We start from the raw sequence: 19,340 nt of genomic DNA, 5'->3' as shown, positions 1-19,340 counted from the left end.
ATTTGCATGATCTGGGACCCCTTGTAGTTTGTGTATAGAAAACTGGTAGACTCCAGGTCAGTAAAATATATCTAACCAATTTTAATTTGCAGAAGAAAACATGAATGAGCAGTGAGAATATTTAGGGAAAGGGAAAATACAAAAACTTTTTTCATGGTAGAGGCCTGAAGTCCAGCTTGTGACTGTCAAGCTACTGCGTAGGTTTTTAGAAAAGAACTTGTTCTCTTTTGAACCCTTCTATTAAAGCAGAACATAAAAAAATTAAAAAAAAATAAAAAAATAAAAGCAAAACATACTGCTTGCTGTCTCAGCATATACATCACAGCTAGCTTTATTTCAAATACCATTTTTGTGTGTGTTTTTGTGGACTACTTGGTTTCCTGTTTCTCTAGTAGTGATTAATTTAAATCCAATTTTCCAGAACATCTGTACCAAAAAAATATTTTAGCTACCATATCAAATAATTTCTGATAGGGCAATTTTAAGCCAATATTATGCTCAATTCTACACATTGAGCTCTTTCTCAATGGAGTGCCTCTTGGTCTTTTCCACTGAAACTTCAGTCACTTTTTATATCTCATAATTCATTCACCCACAGAATACAGAAATGATTTCTGATTTTATACAAGGATATTGAACGCTCAACCCAATTTTTTTTAATTCCCCAAAACAATTAACTTCACAAAAATATCCTCTTCCATACCAGTGTTTCAGAATGACAGAAAGTTGTTAATTGTTAAGATTTCTGTATATATTTCTAAATTGACAGGTGACTTTATTTCATTTCTAATGCCTTGTCCTCTTCCTTAATATGTCATTGGTCACTCTTCCTTAATTTTTCTAAGCTCTTCCTGAAAAGCCTGTTACTCCTCACATCTCAGTCCTTATAGTGCACAGATAGGCCTCCCCAATTCTCTAGGGAACCCCAGGCACCCTCTTAGGTGGGGACTGACTGCTACTTAATTAAGGTCCCCATCAACTTTATTAATAAACTGTAACCCATATTTCCATTTTTAAAAGTAGTGCATACTAAAATCCATTAATTCTCAAAATATTTCATTTAAAATATCAGCTTAATTTTTAAAGAATAAATACCTCATGCATTATCAATATGACAGATCTAAAAATTCCCAGTATGCTAGAGCCTAAAGCATCTTAATGTGGCATCAGCTCAGCTGAGTTCAAATCCTGGCTCTGCCACAGTTTTTCTGCATCCCTGAGCATCACTCCTCTGTCCAAGGCATTCACAGTGGTTCACTAAGTGATCCACTAATGCAGTAAATTTCCTTAGTGGATCACTAAGCTGATCCACTAATGCAGTAAGTTTCCTCATCTTTAAAATAGAAACAATAACGCCCATCCTGTAGGGTATAAAAATTAAATGTCTCCTCCTAGTTGTGGCTTCTTGCCACTTCTGCTCCATGCCACCACCACCACCACCACCACCCTCCCTGGCTCCTTATCCCTAAAAAATGATCTCATTATTTCCCTACTGAACTTCTTCAACATATAAGATAAACTTTCAAACCACACCAGGCTAGTTCACAGGAAGCCACACCACTGGCAGAGTTATTCTGGAGGCTATCTTTGTGGCCCCTGCACAACCAAGAGAACAATGTTACTGGCTCATGGCATACTATCCACTGCCCAGAAAATGCCTGGGTTTCCTCTATGCATTTGCTTATCCTTCCCACATTATCATTTCAAAGTGCCCAATCAGATAGTAATAACACTCTTCTCCCTTTTTATTGGTGACAGGTTTTCTTTCTTCCAGGTGAGTTGTTTGGAGATTCCTGATGCTTTATTAATGAGAACAAGGGAAAGGTGGATAGAAAAAATATAACTTGTTGGAGACCTCTTTAGTTAAATCTACATTCCATGAAATGGAACCCAAATACGCGGTCGTTCGGAGTTACTCGCTTGCAGACTGAAACTGAAGAAAGTATTTCTAAAGGTGTTTCTATATTGAAGTATAAAGTACAACTCTAGAAGAATCTATGGGTAATGCTATGTTTATTCATTTCTAGATTCCGTCAGAAGTTGTGTAGCAAAGTTGTTCTTCACCTGCTCCCTGAAGGGTCATTACTGCCTCTACAGTAAATCCAGTTTTATACTCATCAGCCAAGAACCTCAGCCATGGATCCAGATCATGTTTCTCTTTCAGCAGGTGTGTATATATATATGTTTGTCATGGCTCCTTAGTGAGTTAGTGGAGTATGAGTTTATAATCATTTTTACCGGATTATCCTTTGATTAGAGTTCATACGTAAATAACAGCAATGCATACACATTTCACTAATAATTTTTAACATGGTTTTTTTATATTTTAGGGTAGTTTCTTTATGAAAGAATTTGGATTAGTATTAAGGAGGCCAAACCTAGTAATATCTTGAATGTTCTTAGCTTTAAAAAAGAGGAGCATGTTCTTCTCTTTAAAAAGAAAAAGAAAGAAAGAAAGAAAGAAAGAAATTTTTTTTTAAATGACAACAAAAACAGCTTATTTGGAGGAATAGCTTTCCTCATGTAGTGTTTGTCTCTATTTCTCTATAGCCTTCCGATCTCCAATTAATTTTAGTGTCAACATATCCTTTTTGACATCATTAAGATACTGGAATGTCCTTTTTTTCCATGGGATTTATGTATATAGGTAAAGTTACATAAAGAGAAACTTCCAATTTAATGAATAACTTGATGCAAAGCTTTTAGCATCGGAGGAGATCCTTGAATATTTGGAAATACTTATCTTGAATACATTAACTTTCACATAAAAGTTGAATATAGATTATAAAATGTTAGTAGTAGAAGGAGTATCAGCCATCATTTTTACAGATAAGAAAATTAAATGAAGACTGCAGGCCACCTGCCCCTGATTCAGTGGTCTTTTCCTAGTAGCACGTGTGTTAAAAAATGAAATGGGGGGTTTCAGGCAGAAGCAGAGAGAGTTGAGGCAGAAAAACGGAATATGAATGTTGTAAAACAGGTAAAAATTAGGTCAAGTGATAGTATAGTTTGTTTCTATTAATAAAATATTTCTATAAGAACCCCTACCAACCACATTCCTTATAAAGAAAAGGTAAGCTTATTTAAAAAGATGAATTTTAATGTTGAATAGATCATAATCATAAAATGGAACTATAGTAATTAAGAAAGAAAAGAGACTGCTTAGATATGCCTTAGGAAAACCATCTTTTCCTATAGCAAGAACACTTAAGAACACTTTATAATAAGAACACTTAATAATATCTCATAGAGAACAACTTACATTTTGATGTGAATCAAATTGTATGTAGTATAAAAACCAGAATTGATTTTGTTTTTCCTTTTCTTGAAATGACCTTATTTTTCTTCTGCTTTGCTTATGTTTTTCAAATAGTTTCCATTAGTGAGTTTGTATTTGGTTTCATCATTAGCTTTGTTCTTTACTTGTCAGTTTTCTGAAAATAAACCAAAAAACTTGATTTACTTTTGTCCCTTCAGTCTTATTTTATTGACTAAGTCTGATGCTTTGTTTTTCTCTTTAACAAAATCACCCGAAAGCATCTGTTTATGATGCTTTTCTTCTTTGTTCATTTTACAATGTTTCCTTTCTTTTTCTACAACCTTGATATTGTGCAGTCTGGGAGAATCCTGACTTTGGGGTCAAGAAAAATCAAAATCTTTGACTTGATCATTACAAACCCAGTTCCAGCCTTATATGCTGGGTCAGACTCTTTGCCTTTCTTTGTCAATTTAACACATTCATGGAATTCTTAAATTCACAGATTCCAGTCTAACTGGTCCTCTTTGGAATGGTGATTCGTTGAATCAGGTCCTGTTCTTCTTTAAGTGAAAAATCACATGCTGTATAATTTTCTGATAATAATCAAGAATTTCCCAGTTGTGTCCTCATTATGGGTGGTATAATCAATTTATCTGTTATGGCTCTTAGCCTTTTTTGATCTGTGGACCACTTACTTGGGGTCTAAGATCCTCCACATTTCCCCACTCAGCATAGGAAATAGTTTATCTTGATGATGATAATAATTAGGTTTTTCTGGAAGAAAGTTATTAATTTTCATTTACTAAATAGATACTTTAGACACACAGACCACCTAAATTCTGATAAACTAATGCTTGGACAGTCATTGACACAAAAAATTAAATTTTGTAAGCCAGTATTATTATTTTATCATACCTCACACATAAAGGATAAAATGTATGGTATTATATGTATGTAAATTATATTTTATGCCCTATATTATGTTCTATGTTTTTATAAAATCATTCCTTCCAATTAAAATACTTCTGACTTTATAAATATCATGTCACAATGTTTAAATGACTATTAAATCCATGATTGATTAGTAAATATATAAACACAATTTAAATCTTCCTTTGAAAATTTTATTGTCATTGACTTGAATGAAATATGTATAAATGTGATTTTTACATGAACAATCTTTTTATCCAAAACTAGAGTATTAGCTCTGGAAATAGTTACCTCTTATACATCTTAAGATTAAAATTGTTTTTGTTGGGATGCCTGGGTGGCTCAGCGGCTGCCTTCGGCTCAGGTCATGATCCCAGCGTCCTGGGATGGAGTCCCACATCAGGCTCCTTGCTCAGCAGGGAGCCTGCTTCTCTCTCTGTCTCTGCCTGCCACTCTGTCTGCCTGTGCTCATGCGTTCTCTCTCTCTCTCTCTGACAAATAAATAAATAAAATCTTAAAAAAAAAAAGTCTTTTTGTTTCCTCACCATCCATTTATACTATTCGTATTTGGGTTGTTGCCTAGTGAACTCTTAGTTATTTAATTTCTAGCCTTCATCATCTACTCTGTATAAACAGACTTGATATTTGTACTCTAGTCTAATTTTATACCGTAATTCTGAGATCTTTGGACAAATAAATATGAATATTTATAACCATATTCCAATTAAGTAACCATGCCTGAGAAATGATCAAGGTAAACATTACATGACAAAGGTTAGGCATATTTAGAGATCAATATCAACTGGCTTGAAATCCTATTCCATAATTTTACTTTTCTAATAAAAAATGAAAAGCCTAGGGGCTCCTGGGTGGCTCAGTCATTTAAGCATCTGCCTTTGGCTCAGGTCATGATCCCAGGGTCCTGAGATCTAGCTGCACATCAGACTTCCTGCTCAGCAGGAAGCCTGCTTCTCTCTCTCCCACTCCCCCTGCTTGTGTTCCCTCTCTTGCTATCAAATAAATAAATAAAATCTTTAAAAAAATGAAAAACCTAAAATATATATGTATGATCTTAAAGATAGATTTTTTTTTTTTTTGCTATTTTGCTTAAATTTAAACCATGTTGAATTTCAACCCAAATAGTACGTTGTAGTTGATCAAACAATATTGTTAGGACAGGAGATAATGTTATGATTTTCTCATTAATGCCCTTTCAGAGTCTGTTTCCTGAGCCCCTGTCTATACAGAGTCATTCTGTACAATTTCTCAGAGCCCTGTGGGAGAAGACCCAGGCAGAAGGTGCTCACAGCTTTGAAACAGCCATGATGGAGTCCACATTTCCACAACAGAAGGTAAGTGTTTGTTTCCTTGGACATCATAAACTAATATTCAAGATTATCTAGAAACAGTTTGCCTTTTTCTTAACAGTTCAATTTTTTTCCTCTTTCCTGTACCTTTTTGCATCATTATCAAAAAACACTAATTAAGTAATGATTTCCATGTGGTAATCATTGAAAGGACAGAGTGATATTGGTAGATAGGGTCATTGCCTGTTATGACTGTTAAATTAACTTTTGTTAAATGGAACACAGGGTGCCAGATGGTGAGTTCCAGTTCAACAAAATTCCACAAGGGAAATTGAAATAGAGAAATTTATTACTCACTGGTCCTGGAGGAAGTACACAGCACACCTCTAGGGGTCACAGGGGGAGGTCAAATTAAGGTGCAGGCAGAGAGAGAGGCAGGACCTGGGACACATGCATTTATTGCAGTTGTGAGTGGAGGGCTTTGGGAAGTTCCCAGGCAAAGGCCAGAGCAGTCAATTCAAACTAAAAAGAGCAGTTTCCTGTAAGCGTTGCCAGAGTCCATCTAAAGGGCACATCAGGAGAAGGCCCTCGGAACCAGAGAAAACTATTGATTACAAGAGCCATTAGAAGTGTCCTACCAAGAGTGTGTGTTTGCTTGTGACTATGCAGGCTGCCATCTAGGGCATGAGTGGGAACGAAGGGATTAGTGTCAGTTTAAGTCCCCTGCAGCCCACTTGGCCAAAAAAAATGGATTTCCAAGGCACCAATACTATGGAGTAGCTTGATCAGATTCTCAACAGTGCTGTTTGAGGCTCATGGATTGACATAACACAGCCCACTCAGAGACACACAAAAACTACACAAACGATAGGGAATAGAAAGCGTTTTTACAGAAGCAGAGCATGGACTCTAGGATCGAAAGGGAAAGAGCATCAGGAAATTGGGCTCCAGTTCTTTGGTGCCTTTTATTTCTTCCTTCCCATACTTCCCTTCATCCCCTCGTCCTCTACAATTGCCACAAAGTAATTAAAAAGAGAGAGAGAGAGAGAGAGAAAATAAGGTGGGCAGAAGAGAGGGAGCATGGTCAGGGTGAGAAGGAGCTCTATTGAGACAGGCAAGTATGACTTGAGACATAGCATTTTAGGAGTATGGACACAGCGGCAACACGCTCAGGACACAAGTGAGACCTCTTGAGCAGATGGCCAAACTGGAAAAGGACCAGAATATGGAATTGCACCCATTCACCAAACAGAGTGAAACTGGAAGTGTATCTACACTGACGTGAGCAGACTTGTATGAGAAAAGTCATAGGCCTGGGTATGGACAAAACAATCAAGTAAACCTGGCTGGAGATAGGAAGGCTGCTTAGGAAGCTATTACTAGAACCAGGTAGGAGATGAAGGTCTGAACTAAAGTTGGAAGTTGTAGGGAGAGGATGGATTCAAGAGCTATTAAAGAAGTAGAACCCACAAGACTTGGTTCTTGATAAAGAAAATGGAAGAACTAAGGATAACTCCAGGTGCATCAAAGGGCTGCGTGGATGAGGGCATGCTTCTGAAAAACAGACCACAAGGGGAGCTGAGGTGGAGGAAGAAGGCATTCTCATTTATGTATTTGGAGTCTGAGTTATCTGTGTAGCTAACCAGGTAGTGATGGTAGCTGAAATGCCTGTGTGGACTTCAGGAAGAAAGCCATTATTGGAGACCTGGATTTAGAAGTCATAAGGTAACACTTGATGTCATGGCAATTATCGGATCACTCAGGGAGAACATGTACAATGAGAATAGAGAATGGTTATTGATATCTCCTTAGTAAATATAATGAGCTGCTGTAAGCCCTTCACATATTCAAAGATTCTGATTACTCTTAATTTGCCATCAAGAAAGCCCAATAATAGGTATTGGATGCTTACTGGGAAAATCAGAGGTTCTGAGAGTATAGGATCATGGTCTCTGTCTTTGTTTTACTATTAGAAGGGGAACAAGCCCACCAATATTAAATAAATTCAAAGTACAGATAAGTAGCAGATTAATCAAAACCTGTTATATTGTGAAATGACTCAATACCTCTTAAGTGTGAAAGGATTGTAAAAAGAATGACAAATGGGTGTGATTATCAGACATTTATTTAGAATGGTCCAACTATTGCAGAAATTTATTTAATATGTCCAACTATTGCATCACTATTTTTTGGCTTTGGTTTAAGAATTAGACTTGCTGTAGTAAGAATAAAGGAAATGCCATAATCAGATCAATGTAAAGTAGAATGGATTTTTTTTTGCATATTTCATTCAAATTTTAAACTGTGGCATCATAATTAAAGACAATGCCTCAACTTCTTATAAATTTTTCATGTGAACTGTATTTTAACTGCAGGCAACTAGTAGATTAACACTTGGCAGGCTGCTTCAAGTCCTGAGAGATTTTTTTCTTAAATTGGCAAACGAGTTTTGTGCATGCTCACAAATATGCTTCTTCATATTTCTTCCATTTTATATCAATAAACATTCCTCCAGGGAAAAATTAACTGCAAATCAAAATGGTTTTGAAATCTTTAGTTTTGTAATTTTATTTATTCATAGGTAATAAAAAGAAAACACTCTGATATCTGGAATGTACATTATGTAGCAAAGTTATCTCTCCAGGTATTTCTCAATCAAATTGATTTTCTTCTTCTTCTTCTTTTTTTTTTTAATGAAGTGTTCTGCCCACTGAATTCAGAATAGCTGTGAAAATAGTCCAAAGTCTGCTTTATTTCCCCCACATGCATCACTAGGTACATACACCAGGAATTTGAAAGTGATGTACATGTGTGTATCTGTTGCTAGAAATGAGTTAATGCTGCAGCCAAGGGGATTCACATACACCAAAAAGGAAGAAACTTAAGAAAATGCCTGAGTCTCTAGCATGTAATGCTCTAGAAGGTTTGTTATTGCAATTGCTTTTTAACGGAATCCTGGAATTTTAGAACTAAACATCAACATTAAGATAGCTATTAAATTGCCACCCACTTGAGGACAGAAGTTGCACCCTGTTTATCATTGCATTTGCAGGCCACACGGTGGTACCCAATAAATAATGGGTACCAACTGAATAAATGAGTGAATCCTGTCATTGTTCAGATATTAAAATTAGAAGCAAAGGGACCTCTTGGAAGTCACATGGCTGGTCAATGACACCACAATATGTCTGGTTCCTCTCTACTCTGGGCACATAAGAAGATGACATTTCCCTGCCTCCTGAAGTAAGGCTTGGCCATGTGACTTGCTTCAACCAATGAAATAGGAGAAGGGCTACGTGTCCCTCCAGACAGAAGCTATTAGAAACAAGTATGTGATTCTCCATGTCCCCTCTCTTCACCTACCATAGTGACTATTGAAGCAAATGTTGATATTAGGTTGCCAGCGAATGGGCACAGAATTCTGAGGCACAACATGGGGGACTGCTGCTCTGGAGAGCCACCCAGACCCACTACAAACTTCCCATAAAGAAGAGGCAATCTTTTGTTTTGTTAAAAACTATGGTTTTGGTATTACAATAGGATAACCTATCTTGACTCCTATGCCTACGGGAGTAGGTGAGCATGGCTCTGAAGCCAGACTTCCTGGGTTTAAAATCGGACTGTGCCACTTTCCAGTTCTGAAGCCTTTGGCTCTGAGCTTCAGTTTCTTTATCTATATGTATAATATATGTATATATATTATATATGTAGTAGCAGATATAATATCTGCTACTACCTCATAGAGCTGTTTGAGGATTGAATAAGTTCATACATAGTTCTCAGAACAGTGGCTGCCATTGTGACTTCTCAGTAAAGTTTAGCTAATATTCTGATTTCTGGCCAGCATTTCTCTCCCTTTCTTCCAAGAATAACAAAGACACTATATAGATAACATAACTCTGGGTAGATTAAAGGTCTGCATGTAATCAATGAAACCTTATAATTAGAAGAAAATATGAGAAGCTATCTTTATGACCTCAGGATAAGAAAGAATTTCTTCAGATACATCAGGAGCAATGCAAATGGTCATTAGCAGAAATCCTGAAAAAAATAATTTTTAACTAAATAAATGTTTCAATTTTTGTATTGCAAAATACACTCTAACAAAGTTGAAGACAAGCATAAGGTGAAATATGTATAAGTAACACAAAAATTTCCTACATCAACAAGCAAGAGACAAACAACCCAAGACAAAACTGGGCAAAGAATGTGAACAGAAAATTCACTGAACGGGAAACTCAAATGGTCAATAAATGTAAGAAAAGGTGTTTAGTCTCACTAAAAATCAGTGAAATAAGTGATTTAAATACTTAAAAATGATATGCCTTTTTACAATGATCAGACTGGTAAGGATAAAAAATTGTGACAATACAAGTCTTGGCAAAGATGTGGAAAAAATGAGAATGTTTGTATACTATAGATAATATAAAAGATTAACCTACTCAAAAAAGAAAAAAGTAATTAAGAAAAGCTATATATAATCATTAATTAGATTCATAAATGACTGCTAGCTGACAATTCAGGTGGGTGAGTAGCTAGCTTTCCAGAATCTTAATTCCTCTTAGTTTATCAGAAAAATGCTTAGGCATTTTATCATAAATACTTGTTTTCTTTTTTACCATAAAGAGGTTTTGTATTATAAGATACAAAAGTCTTCTGTCCTAGACAAAGTTTAAGACAAATTTTTCTTTGTAATCTTTTTAAAGGAACCATCTGGCAATAGCTGGTGATATGATAAACCCCTGTACCCTATTATCTTGCAATTCTGTTTCTGGGTGAAACTCTCACATACCTGCACCAGGGGACAAGTACAGATGTCAACTGAATATTATTTGCGCCAAAACATCAGGAGCAATGCAAATGGTCATGAGTAGAGAAATGAAGAAACTGTTGTGGTATAATCATGCCATAGTCAGTGAAAGTGAATTAATTAGACCTATATGTAATAACATGGAGTTGGTCTTGAAAACAGGATATTAAGTTTTAATAAGCAAATTGCAAAAGTATAACAGAATATGGTAACTTAGATCTATTTTTATAATACTCTAAGCAGCATTATGAATGCTTATGGGTACATACCTGTGGTAAAAATACAATACCATATTTGGAATCACACCAAAATTCCTGATAGGCTTGCTTCTGGATAACAAAGATGTGTGTAAAGATGAGAGGGAAATATTACTGGAAAGGGAATTAAGGAGATCCCAATTTCATCTGTAATTTTGTTTTTAAAAAAATCAGAATCAGGGGGTGCCTGGGTGGCTCAGTGGGTTAAGCCTCTGCCTTCGGCTCAGGTCATGATATCAGGGTCCTGGGATAGAGTCCTGCATCGGACTCTCTGCTCGGTGGGGAGCCTGCTTCCTACTCTCTCTCTGCCTGCTTCTCCGCCTACTTGTGATCTCTGTCAAATAAATAAATAAAATCTAAAAAAAAAAAAATCATAATCAGGGGCGTCTTCATGGCATAGTCAATTAAGCATCCTACTCCTGGTTTCAGCTCAGGTAGTGATCTCAGGAAGGTGCAATCAAGCCCATCAGACTCAGTGCTCAGTGTGGAGTCTGCCTGAGATTCTCTCCTTTTCCCTCTGTCCTACACTGTGCTCTCTCTTTCTCTCCAAAATAAATAAATAAATCTTTTTAAAAAATCAGAAGCAAAATACCAGTATTTATTAATATGGCGAGCACATAGGTAATTTGTCACATTATCCTTTGTGTATTCTTTTCTTTCTTTCAAAAAAATGAATTAGCCCCATAAGTAATGTCTAAGAGTAGAGTGTTGATAGATTTGACTACATAAAAATATAAGGCTTATAGAAAATAGAGCCTGTCATACACAATAACTTAAAATGAAAATATGTGTAATAATTATGAAAGCAAAAATTAATATCCTTAAGATACCCTAAGTTCATGCAAGTCAATAATTAATGAGTCAAGGACATGAGCAAATAACTCAAAGGTGACTGAGTTCAGAAAAAGTATTCTGCTTCATTAATAGTCAAAGATATAAAAATTAAATTTAAAATAACATTAACATTACCCTTTTAATCCATTTTTTGAAGGATAATGATCAGTTCTGGCTACAGCAAGGGAGTTTAGACACACACATTTTTAGTTGGAGTGTAAATTTCAACACTTTTAAAAAACAATTTAGCAATGCAGGTCAAGAGTCTTAAAAATGTTCATATCCTTTAACACAGTGATTCCATTTCTAGGAATCTATTCTAAAGAAATAACCTGAAATGTGTACAAAACTTAAGATGTGCACACCAAAAAATATTATGGAGTTATTTATAACTAGCCTAAATGTCTCAAGACAGGAGAATGAAAGTGTACACATATATACTTTCCATCATATGGAAGAATATTAAGAAAACATGCAAAATCATGTTTATAAGAAATGTTTAGTGACATGAAACAATGCTACGTCAAATGCCACATTGCAAGATACAAAATTATTTATATAAAGAGGATTATTTGGAGGATTCCATTAAAACAACTAAAAAGAAATACACAAAAATATTAGCAATAGTTAGCTCTGGTTGGTGGAATTAGCATTTTTGAAATTTTATGTTAGAAGTATGGTTTCTTTTATAATCAAGGAATAACAGATATTACAGATGTACTATTTTAGTTACATTGCGTTATGTAAGTAAATGTAAATGAGCAGTTTACTTAAAGAAAAATCCATTTTAAGTTCATCGATTTCCATTATAAAATGAAGATTTTAGAAAAAGGGCAGAAAATCCATTAATTTACTTAGGAAATGAGAAAGATGGCCTCTGGGAGCAACTAGAGATAACATTAATAATTTCATTCCAGTGCATGTGTGGCCCAGCCCTTTAAAGGGAATGGCGCTCTGATTGTCAGAGGAAGACAGTTGACAAAGTTGATCAGGGATTGCTAAAGGACTGGAATTTGAGAGAGAAATCTTTATTGACACACATGTTCCAGTTCCCAAAGCATGGAGAAGTTCCATATGCCATAGAAATGAGGTCTCAAAACTGCCCATTATGGAGACAAAAAAGAAAAAATTTAATTTACTGCTGAAATAAAATATGCCCCATCTGGCTAACATTTGGAGGTTTGTTTTCAGTCCACACTGTTACAAACACACTTGACAGTTCCCAGGATAATTGGCTGTAGTGTCAAAGCATAAATAAAAGTGAAGCACCAGCTCTGGGTATAACAAAAAGGAGACCTTCTGATGCTCCCAGAGACTTAGATGTAATGTGTTGAGTTGCAGTGTTAATATCGTGCTCGAGGAAATAAATGCATAAGTAAGGAGTGGGTCTATTTTATATAAGCTGTAACTATCCACATTCTTAAGAGAAATTTAAGTCTGCATGTGCGGTGTAAGTGACAAGAGATGTAGGTCAGCCTCCAGGGGAGCAGGGTGAATCCCGGTGTTGGAGAGACATTAGTTTTTTTGAGCCCTCCCTTTCAGAGCAAGCTAGGTGAGAATGGGATAAACAGGAATCGGGTTTGTTGATTTCAAAAGCCTAGATTAGGGTAGGGACTTTTAGGCTGTAAACCGAGAACCAGGAAAATCTGATCGGCATTATCTAAGAAGCAAAGGTGAGGTCAAGAATGAAAAGCAGGTCTGAATAAAATCTAGTGATTCAGAGGTAAACTCCAGGAGAATATCATTCATAATAGGAAGCCGAAGACAAGGAGGTTGAGAGGGCAGATTGAGGGTGGACTGTAGATGCAGATGCAAATGTCTGGGACACGCCTGACGGGGAGAGAGCTGGCTGGAAGGAGGTTAGATATTAAAATAGAGTCTGGGCTTTTAAATGAAAGAGGAACAGGGCTTCATATAAGGAGGATGACATGAGCAGTAACATGGAAGAAACAACAACAACAAAATCACAGTGAAGTCCTGGCGAATGGAACCCTAAGTTCATTCATTAAGTTACAAATACTTCTGGCAAATGCCTGCTTTATGCCAAGCTCTGTGCAGAGGCCAGACATTAATAATCATGGTCTGCCCTAAGGAGACAAGCAATCTGCAAGTAAAGAAAGGCACAATGCCCCACTGAAAGATACTGTAAAAAAATAAAAGGTTTGGAGGAAGTGATGAAGAACAGCAGAGTTTGTTGGGTGGTCAGTGTCTTCTCTGACCTAGTGTCAGGTGAGTTTTCCTGGCAAAGAGAATAATTTGCACAAAGGCCTCGAAACCATATAACAAAAACAAAAATAACAGATAATTTAAAAAAAAGAAGAATGAGAAGAGAAAGGCAAAACCTTGGTGCATTAGAGCATTCTCCTTTAAATTTAAATAATACATCCCATCAGAAAAAAAATTTGAGCAAGCACCCTCCATGTTTATATTTATTTACTTATAAATAATACACACATATTATTATACTCATCATTTTTATTATGAAAATATTCAAAAATAGAAATCTTTTTTTTTAAAGATTTTATTTATTTATTTGACAGACAGATTACAAGTAGGCAAGAGAGGCAGGCAGGGAGAGAGGGGAGGAAGCAGGCTCTCCACGGAGCAGAGAGCCCGATGTGGGGCTCGATCCCAGGACCCTGGGATCATGACCTGAGCCGAAGGCAGAGGCTTTAACCCACTGAGCCACCCAGGCGCCCCCAAAAATAGAAATCTTAAAGGATGATATGAAAAGTAAACAAAAGTAAGAGTTCTAATATTGTCCTCCTCCTCCAGTACTGGGGATGGCCATACCACCCCAGGAATGAACCCTCTCCCCTTCCACAGTGTTCCAAGAAGGAGAAGAATCAGGGTAGAGCCCAGGGAACTAAAAGGAGAGTTGGTCTGGGGTAATTTACCTCTGCCTTGTAAGCCATGGCAAGGAGCTTAGATTTTCTTGTAGTCTATGGGAGGTCACTGAAGAGTTTTGAGCAGCAGGCATTATTACCAAGCCTATTCTGAAATGATCACATAGCACACTATGTAGACACTAGATCAGAAAGGGGCAAAAGTAGAATCAGAGAGACCATGAAGACTTTTGCTCACCCAGATGAGAGAGGAAAGTAGTTTGAGCTAGAATGGTCCTGGTAGGGATAGAAATGAATGACGCATTCAATATAAATTTTGGAGGTAAAAGGGACATAGCAAGCTAACTGAAAGAGTGTAAGGGTGAGGGAGACTTTTGAATATCTTGAATCTAAAATGCCTGTGGGATGTGCCAGTGTAATTGTCTAGTAGACTTATTGGTGGTTTAGGCCACAGACAAGGGCACTCTTGGCACAGAGGTGGTGAAAACCAGGCGAAGATTAAAGCAATCTGAGAAGATAGTCTAGAGAGCCAAAGCACCCAGTACAGAGGTGAGTCCGGAGAGCAGCCAGAAGACAAAAGGAGTCAGAAAGTATGAAAGTCACCCATCTCAAGAGAGTCCAAGAAAGGGAGAGAACAGAGGTGAACGGGATTTCGCAGCCACGCCAAGGCAGCAAAGTACAGAAGGGTGCCCATCTGACTGCGCAACTTGGAAAAGGCAGTTTTAGTGACGTTTTAAAGGAGAGGTTCAAAATGAAATAGCCAAAGGAATGAGGAGAGAATGAGCAAGGAGACAGCATCTGTAGAGATCTGGTGCAAAGGTTGGTGCTGAATGGGTTCCGTCATGGAGGAAGTATGGCCATGCTTTAGAATGGGAGCCCCCAGCGTATGTTTGCAAGTGTTGAGATGACACAACAGAGAGGGTGAGGATGGTGAACAGATGAGAAAAAGTGATTGCACACAGACCCAGATCAAGACATAGAGTTGTTGGGGGAAAAATGAATGAGTGCTGTTTCTTGGCTTTTCATCTTTTTCAGTGAAATAAGAGGTGAGGCCATCATCTGAAAGTATGATGGGGGGAGGAGGGATAGAATGTAGGAGGTTTGAGGAAAGAAAGTCCAAAATGAAATTCTCAGAAAAATGAACTATGAACTTACTAGAGAAATACAGCAGGACTTTAAGGCAATGAAAAACAGCCATTTGGGATCTGAGATAACAGACTTAGAGTAAAACAGAATTTTGATTTTCTCCAGTAGTGATTAGCTGTTTAAGTGCTATAATAGAATTCATTCAAGCTGGAGCTTTTGTCTTTTGGTTGGGTGGTAATTAAATGGTGAAAGATTTCAGGGTAGGTAGGGGAGATCTGTGTTTGAGAAGATAGAGGGTCAAGGGGTAGACCAAAAGAAAATACTTGAAAGACGGAAAGAAAACATAGGAAACCAAATTTGAGAAACAGAAAGATGGTCTGTAGATCCCAGAAAAAAGTTACTTTCTGAATGAAGAAGAGGATGGATTTATGTTGAACTTCTCTTCCCAAGAACCCTCGGCTTCTCTTCTCAGCCCCAACCCATGCTCTACCACTCACCTTGGAAGCCAGGGCACAAGCCCATTCATCACGTGCTGACCTAAGCTAATGCAGACAGTCTGTAGCCACTAGGCAAGATGAGGCTGGCCATGACTGTGACCAAGGGTGTACCTTGCTATGTGTGTGAGACTTGCAATGCTAGGGAACACTGGGAGAGTATTAGCTTCAGCACAAGATGAACTTTTATCATAGTTTATGTGCTGTCCGGATACCTACAATCCCCTTATAGTTCATCAGGATTAACGTGATTAACATAAGAGGACAGGTTCCAAGGTGAAAAGAGTCCTTGAGAACAGACACATCCTCTGGAGACTTGTATCAGCAGGACTTTTATTGATGCCTTAGGACCAGAGAGTTTGGAAGTCCAGCCAGATTCTCAACTTTGCCTCCCTAAATACTGCCTCTGCCTTCGTTCAGATTCTTTTTTTTTTTCCCCTTAACAGCTATACATTATAATAATCTGTAGGGCCCCTCATTTAAACAATTCCATACACTCAACTCATACTAAGTGATCACACATGACTTTACAAACACAATGAACCTAAGTGACTGTTTGATTCACTATTTAAAAACTAGAAAATTGTTATCCTTACACTTGGCTAATTAATATACACTAATTAATATCTCCCTAACTACCAGCCACACATATTAATTATGCTTATGTTGTACATAAACTTTTTTTAAAGAAATTAAAATTGGCAGAAGGAATACTTTCTCAGTTTAGTTTAAAACCTGGTTGATCACATGTATTGTATTTCCTTCGTTTTTCACAAGCCAGACTGTCCTATAATGAAGCATGTCAATTTTACTACTGTAGAGAACATTCCTTCACAGTCAGCCAGATGTTCTGCATCAGTCAAGGAAATTAAAAAAAAAAAAAAAAACTTTAGCAAATAGTTAACAAAATAACTCTATTCCTGGGGGAACAGAGGTACATAGTTCCTCCAAAATGTCTATTGCAATCCAATAGTGGTTTGGGTTCTTAATCAGCCCATGAGTAAAACAGTATGCTTTTCCCCCTCAGTGCTATCAAGGATATTGTGTGAATGCATACAAACCATGGGCACTAAACTATGATAATAAATAGCACTTTATTTCAAGCGAAGTGGAAGCATGATAGTTAGAAGCCCAGGCTCCGTGTTTGAATGCTGACCCGCACTTACTGGTTCTTTAAGTCCTCTATACTTCCTCTTCTCTACCTGTAGAGTGCAGGAAACACTTGGCAAGCATGTTGGGGGATTTAGAACACATAATACATGTAAAATCCTTGGACCAGCAACTGACCCATGGTTAAGAGCTCAGTCAAGTGTAACTAGTATCATTTTATTATGCTTCCTCTGCAAGACGCCTTCAACAAAATGAATGACCAAGGTTTCATCTTTTGAGAGTGAGATCGATTTTCACAACAGCCAAAAAACTTATGTAGGCCCAGATCTATTATAAAAGGAGATGACTCAAACCAAATAATAGTTAAAAGCTGGATTTTACTCAAGTAATGAAACTTTTTTTGCACGTGCCTAATGTATATACTCTACAGAACAGTTCTGGAAGAGACTTTTTTAAAAACAGTTTGAGCAGGGACCGTGTCACTGAAGTGTGAGTAGACATCCAAGTTTAACACTCATTTCAAAATATAGATTCTGATTTTTTTAATCTAAAAAATCATAGCAATTTAGATATCTCAACTAAATAAATCAAGAAAGAGAACAGTCAGTGTCACTACTTGCCTTTTTCTTTAAGATCCTGTATGTTGCATGTAGATTAGATCTCTGGGGACACATTACCAAATTACCCTCTTTCCTTTAGGGATTATGAAGTAACCTTTATTTTTTTTTCAATTCAGTATGCAAATATTTTCTAAAGTCTACTTATATTCAATACATTATTGTATTGTTCTACTATCTTCACTACGATTTGGGGTTCTTATTGAAGACCATTCCGAGGGGAAGGGGCCTTTTTAAAAATTCTTTTGCTAACTACAGCCAACAGAATCATTTAGTGCCTCACTCCAGGCTTTGATAATTCCTTCTGTAGTCGCCCTTGTAGCCAACCCAAACTGTTCATGCTGAGTGTAAGCCCCTTTTTTCATGATCTTCCACCAGCCCTGATGGGAAACATTAGAACACCTGAGTCAGAGGGCTGCAGAGTAGATCCCAGATCTTAGCATAAGTGAGAGTCCCAGGAGACCTTGTTTAAATGCAAATTCCTGGGACCTCTGTGGATTTTGTAAATGGCAATCTGGGGGGGGGGGGGTGGCAGTGGGCCTGCAACTCCAACACAAGATCTCCCAGGGACCAGTCTTACGGAAATAGTGAAAGAAAGTCAAAAGCAACTGGAATCCTTTTATCCATTTCGAGTTTATCTTTGTGTATGGTGTAAGAGAATGGTCGAGTTTCATTCTTCTACATATAGCTGTCCAGTTTTCCCAGCACCATTTATTGAAGAGACTGTTTTTTTTCCACTGGATATTTTTTCCTGTTTTGTCGAAGATTATTTGACCATAGAGTTGAGGGTCCATATCTGGGCTCTCTACTCTGTTCCACTGGTCTATGTGTCTGTTTTTATGTCAGTACCATGCTGTCTTGGTGATCACAGCTTTGTAGTAAAGCTTGAAATCAGGTAACGTGATGCCGCCAGTTTTATTTTTGTTTTTCAACATTTCCTTAGCGATTCGGGGTCTCTTCTGATTCCATACAAATTTTAGGATTATTTGCTCCAGCTCTTTGAAAAATACCGGTGGAATTTTGATCGGAATGGCATTAAAAGTATAGATTGCTCTAGGCAGTATAGACATTTTGACAATGTTTATTCTTCCGATCCAAGAGCATGGAATGATCTTCCATCTTTTTGTGTCTTCTTCAATTTCTTTCATGAGTGTTCTGTAGTTTCTCGAGTACAGATCCTTTACCTCTTTGGTTAGGTTTATTTCCAGGTATCTTATGGTTCTTGGTGCTATAGTAAATGGAATTGATTCTCTAATTTCCCTTTCTATTTCATTGTTAGTGTATAAGAAAGCCACTGATTTCTGTACATTGACTTTGTATCCTGCCACGTTACTGAATTGCTGTATGAGTTCTAGAAGTTTGGGGGTGGAGTCTTTCGGGTTTTCCATATAATGAATCATGTCATCTGCGAAGAGAGAGAGTTTGACTTCTTCCTTGCCAATTTGGATACCTTTTACTTCTCTTTGTTGTCTGATTGCTGTTGCTAGGACTTCTAATACTATGTTGAACAAGAGTGGTGAGAGTGGGCATCCTTGTCGTGTTCCTGATCTCAATGGGAAGGCTGCAAGCTTTTTCCCATTGAGGATGATATTTGCTGTGGGTCTTTCATAGATAGATTTGATGAAGTTCAGGAATGTTCCCTCTATCCCTATACTTTGAAACGTTTTAATCAGGAACGGATGCTGGATTTTGTCAAATGCTTTTTCTGCATCAATTGAGAGGACCATGTGGTTCTTCTCTCTTCTCTTATTGATTTGTTCTATCACGTTGATTGATTTGCGAATGTTGAA

At 37.2% G+C, this 19,340-nt stretch overlaps 1 protein-coding gene across 1 annotated transcript in view; it reads left to right on the top strand.

Annotated features, from left to right (window-relative positions):
• Nucleotides 1–19,340, top strand: part of VEPH1 (ventricular zone expressed PH domain containing 1) — a 228,603-nt gene that overhangs the window by 170,998 nt on the left and 38,265 nt on the right. The window contains exons 10-11 of the mRNA XM_080818061.1: nucleotides 2,028–2,167; nucleotides 5,407–5,541. Of these exons, the coding sequence (XP_080674187.1) occupies nucleotides 2,028–2,167; nucleotides 5,407–5,541 (275 nt within the window). The remainder of the gene's footprint in view (nucleotides 1–2,027; nucleotides 2,168–5,406; nucleotides 5,542–19,340) is intronic.

This window comes from Martes martes (assembly GCF_963455335.1).
Source record: "Martes martes genome assembly, chromosome: 1".
Classification (NCBI taxonomy): Eukaryota; Metazoa; Chordata; class Mammalia; order Carnivora; family Mustelidae; genus Martes; species Martes martes.
Note: the sequence above shows the minus strand (reverse complement) of the source record. Positions and strands in the feature narration are given on the sequence as shown.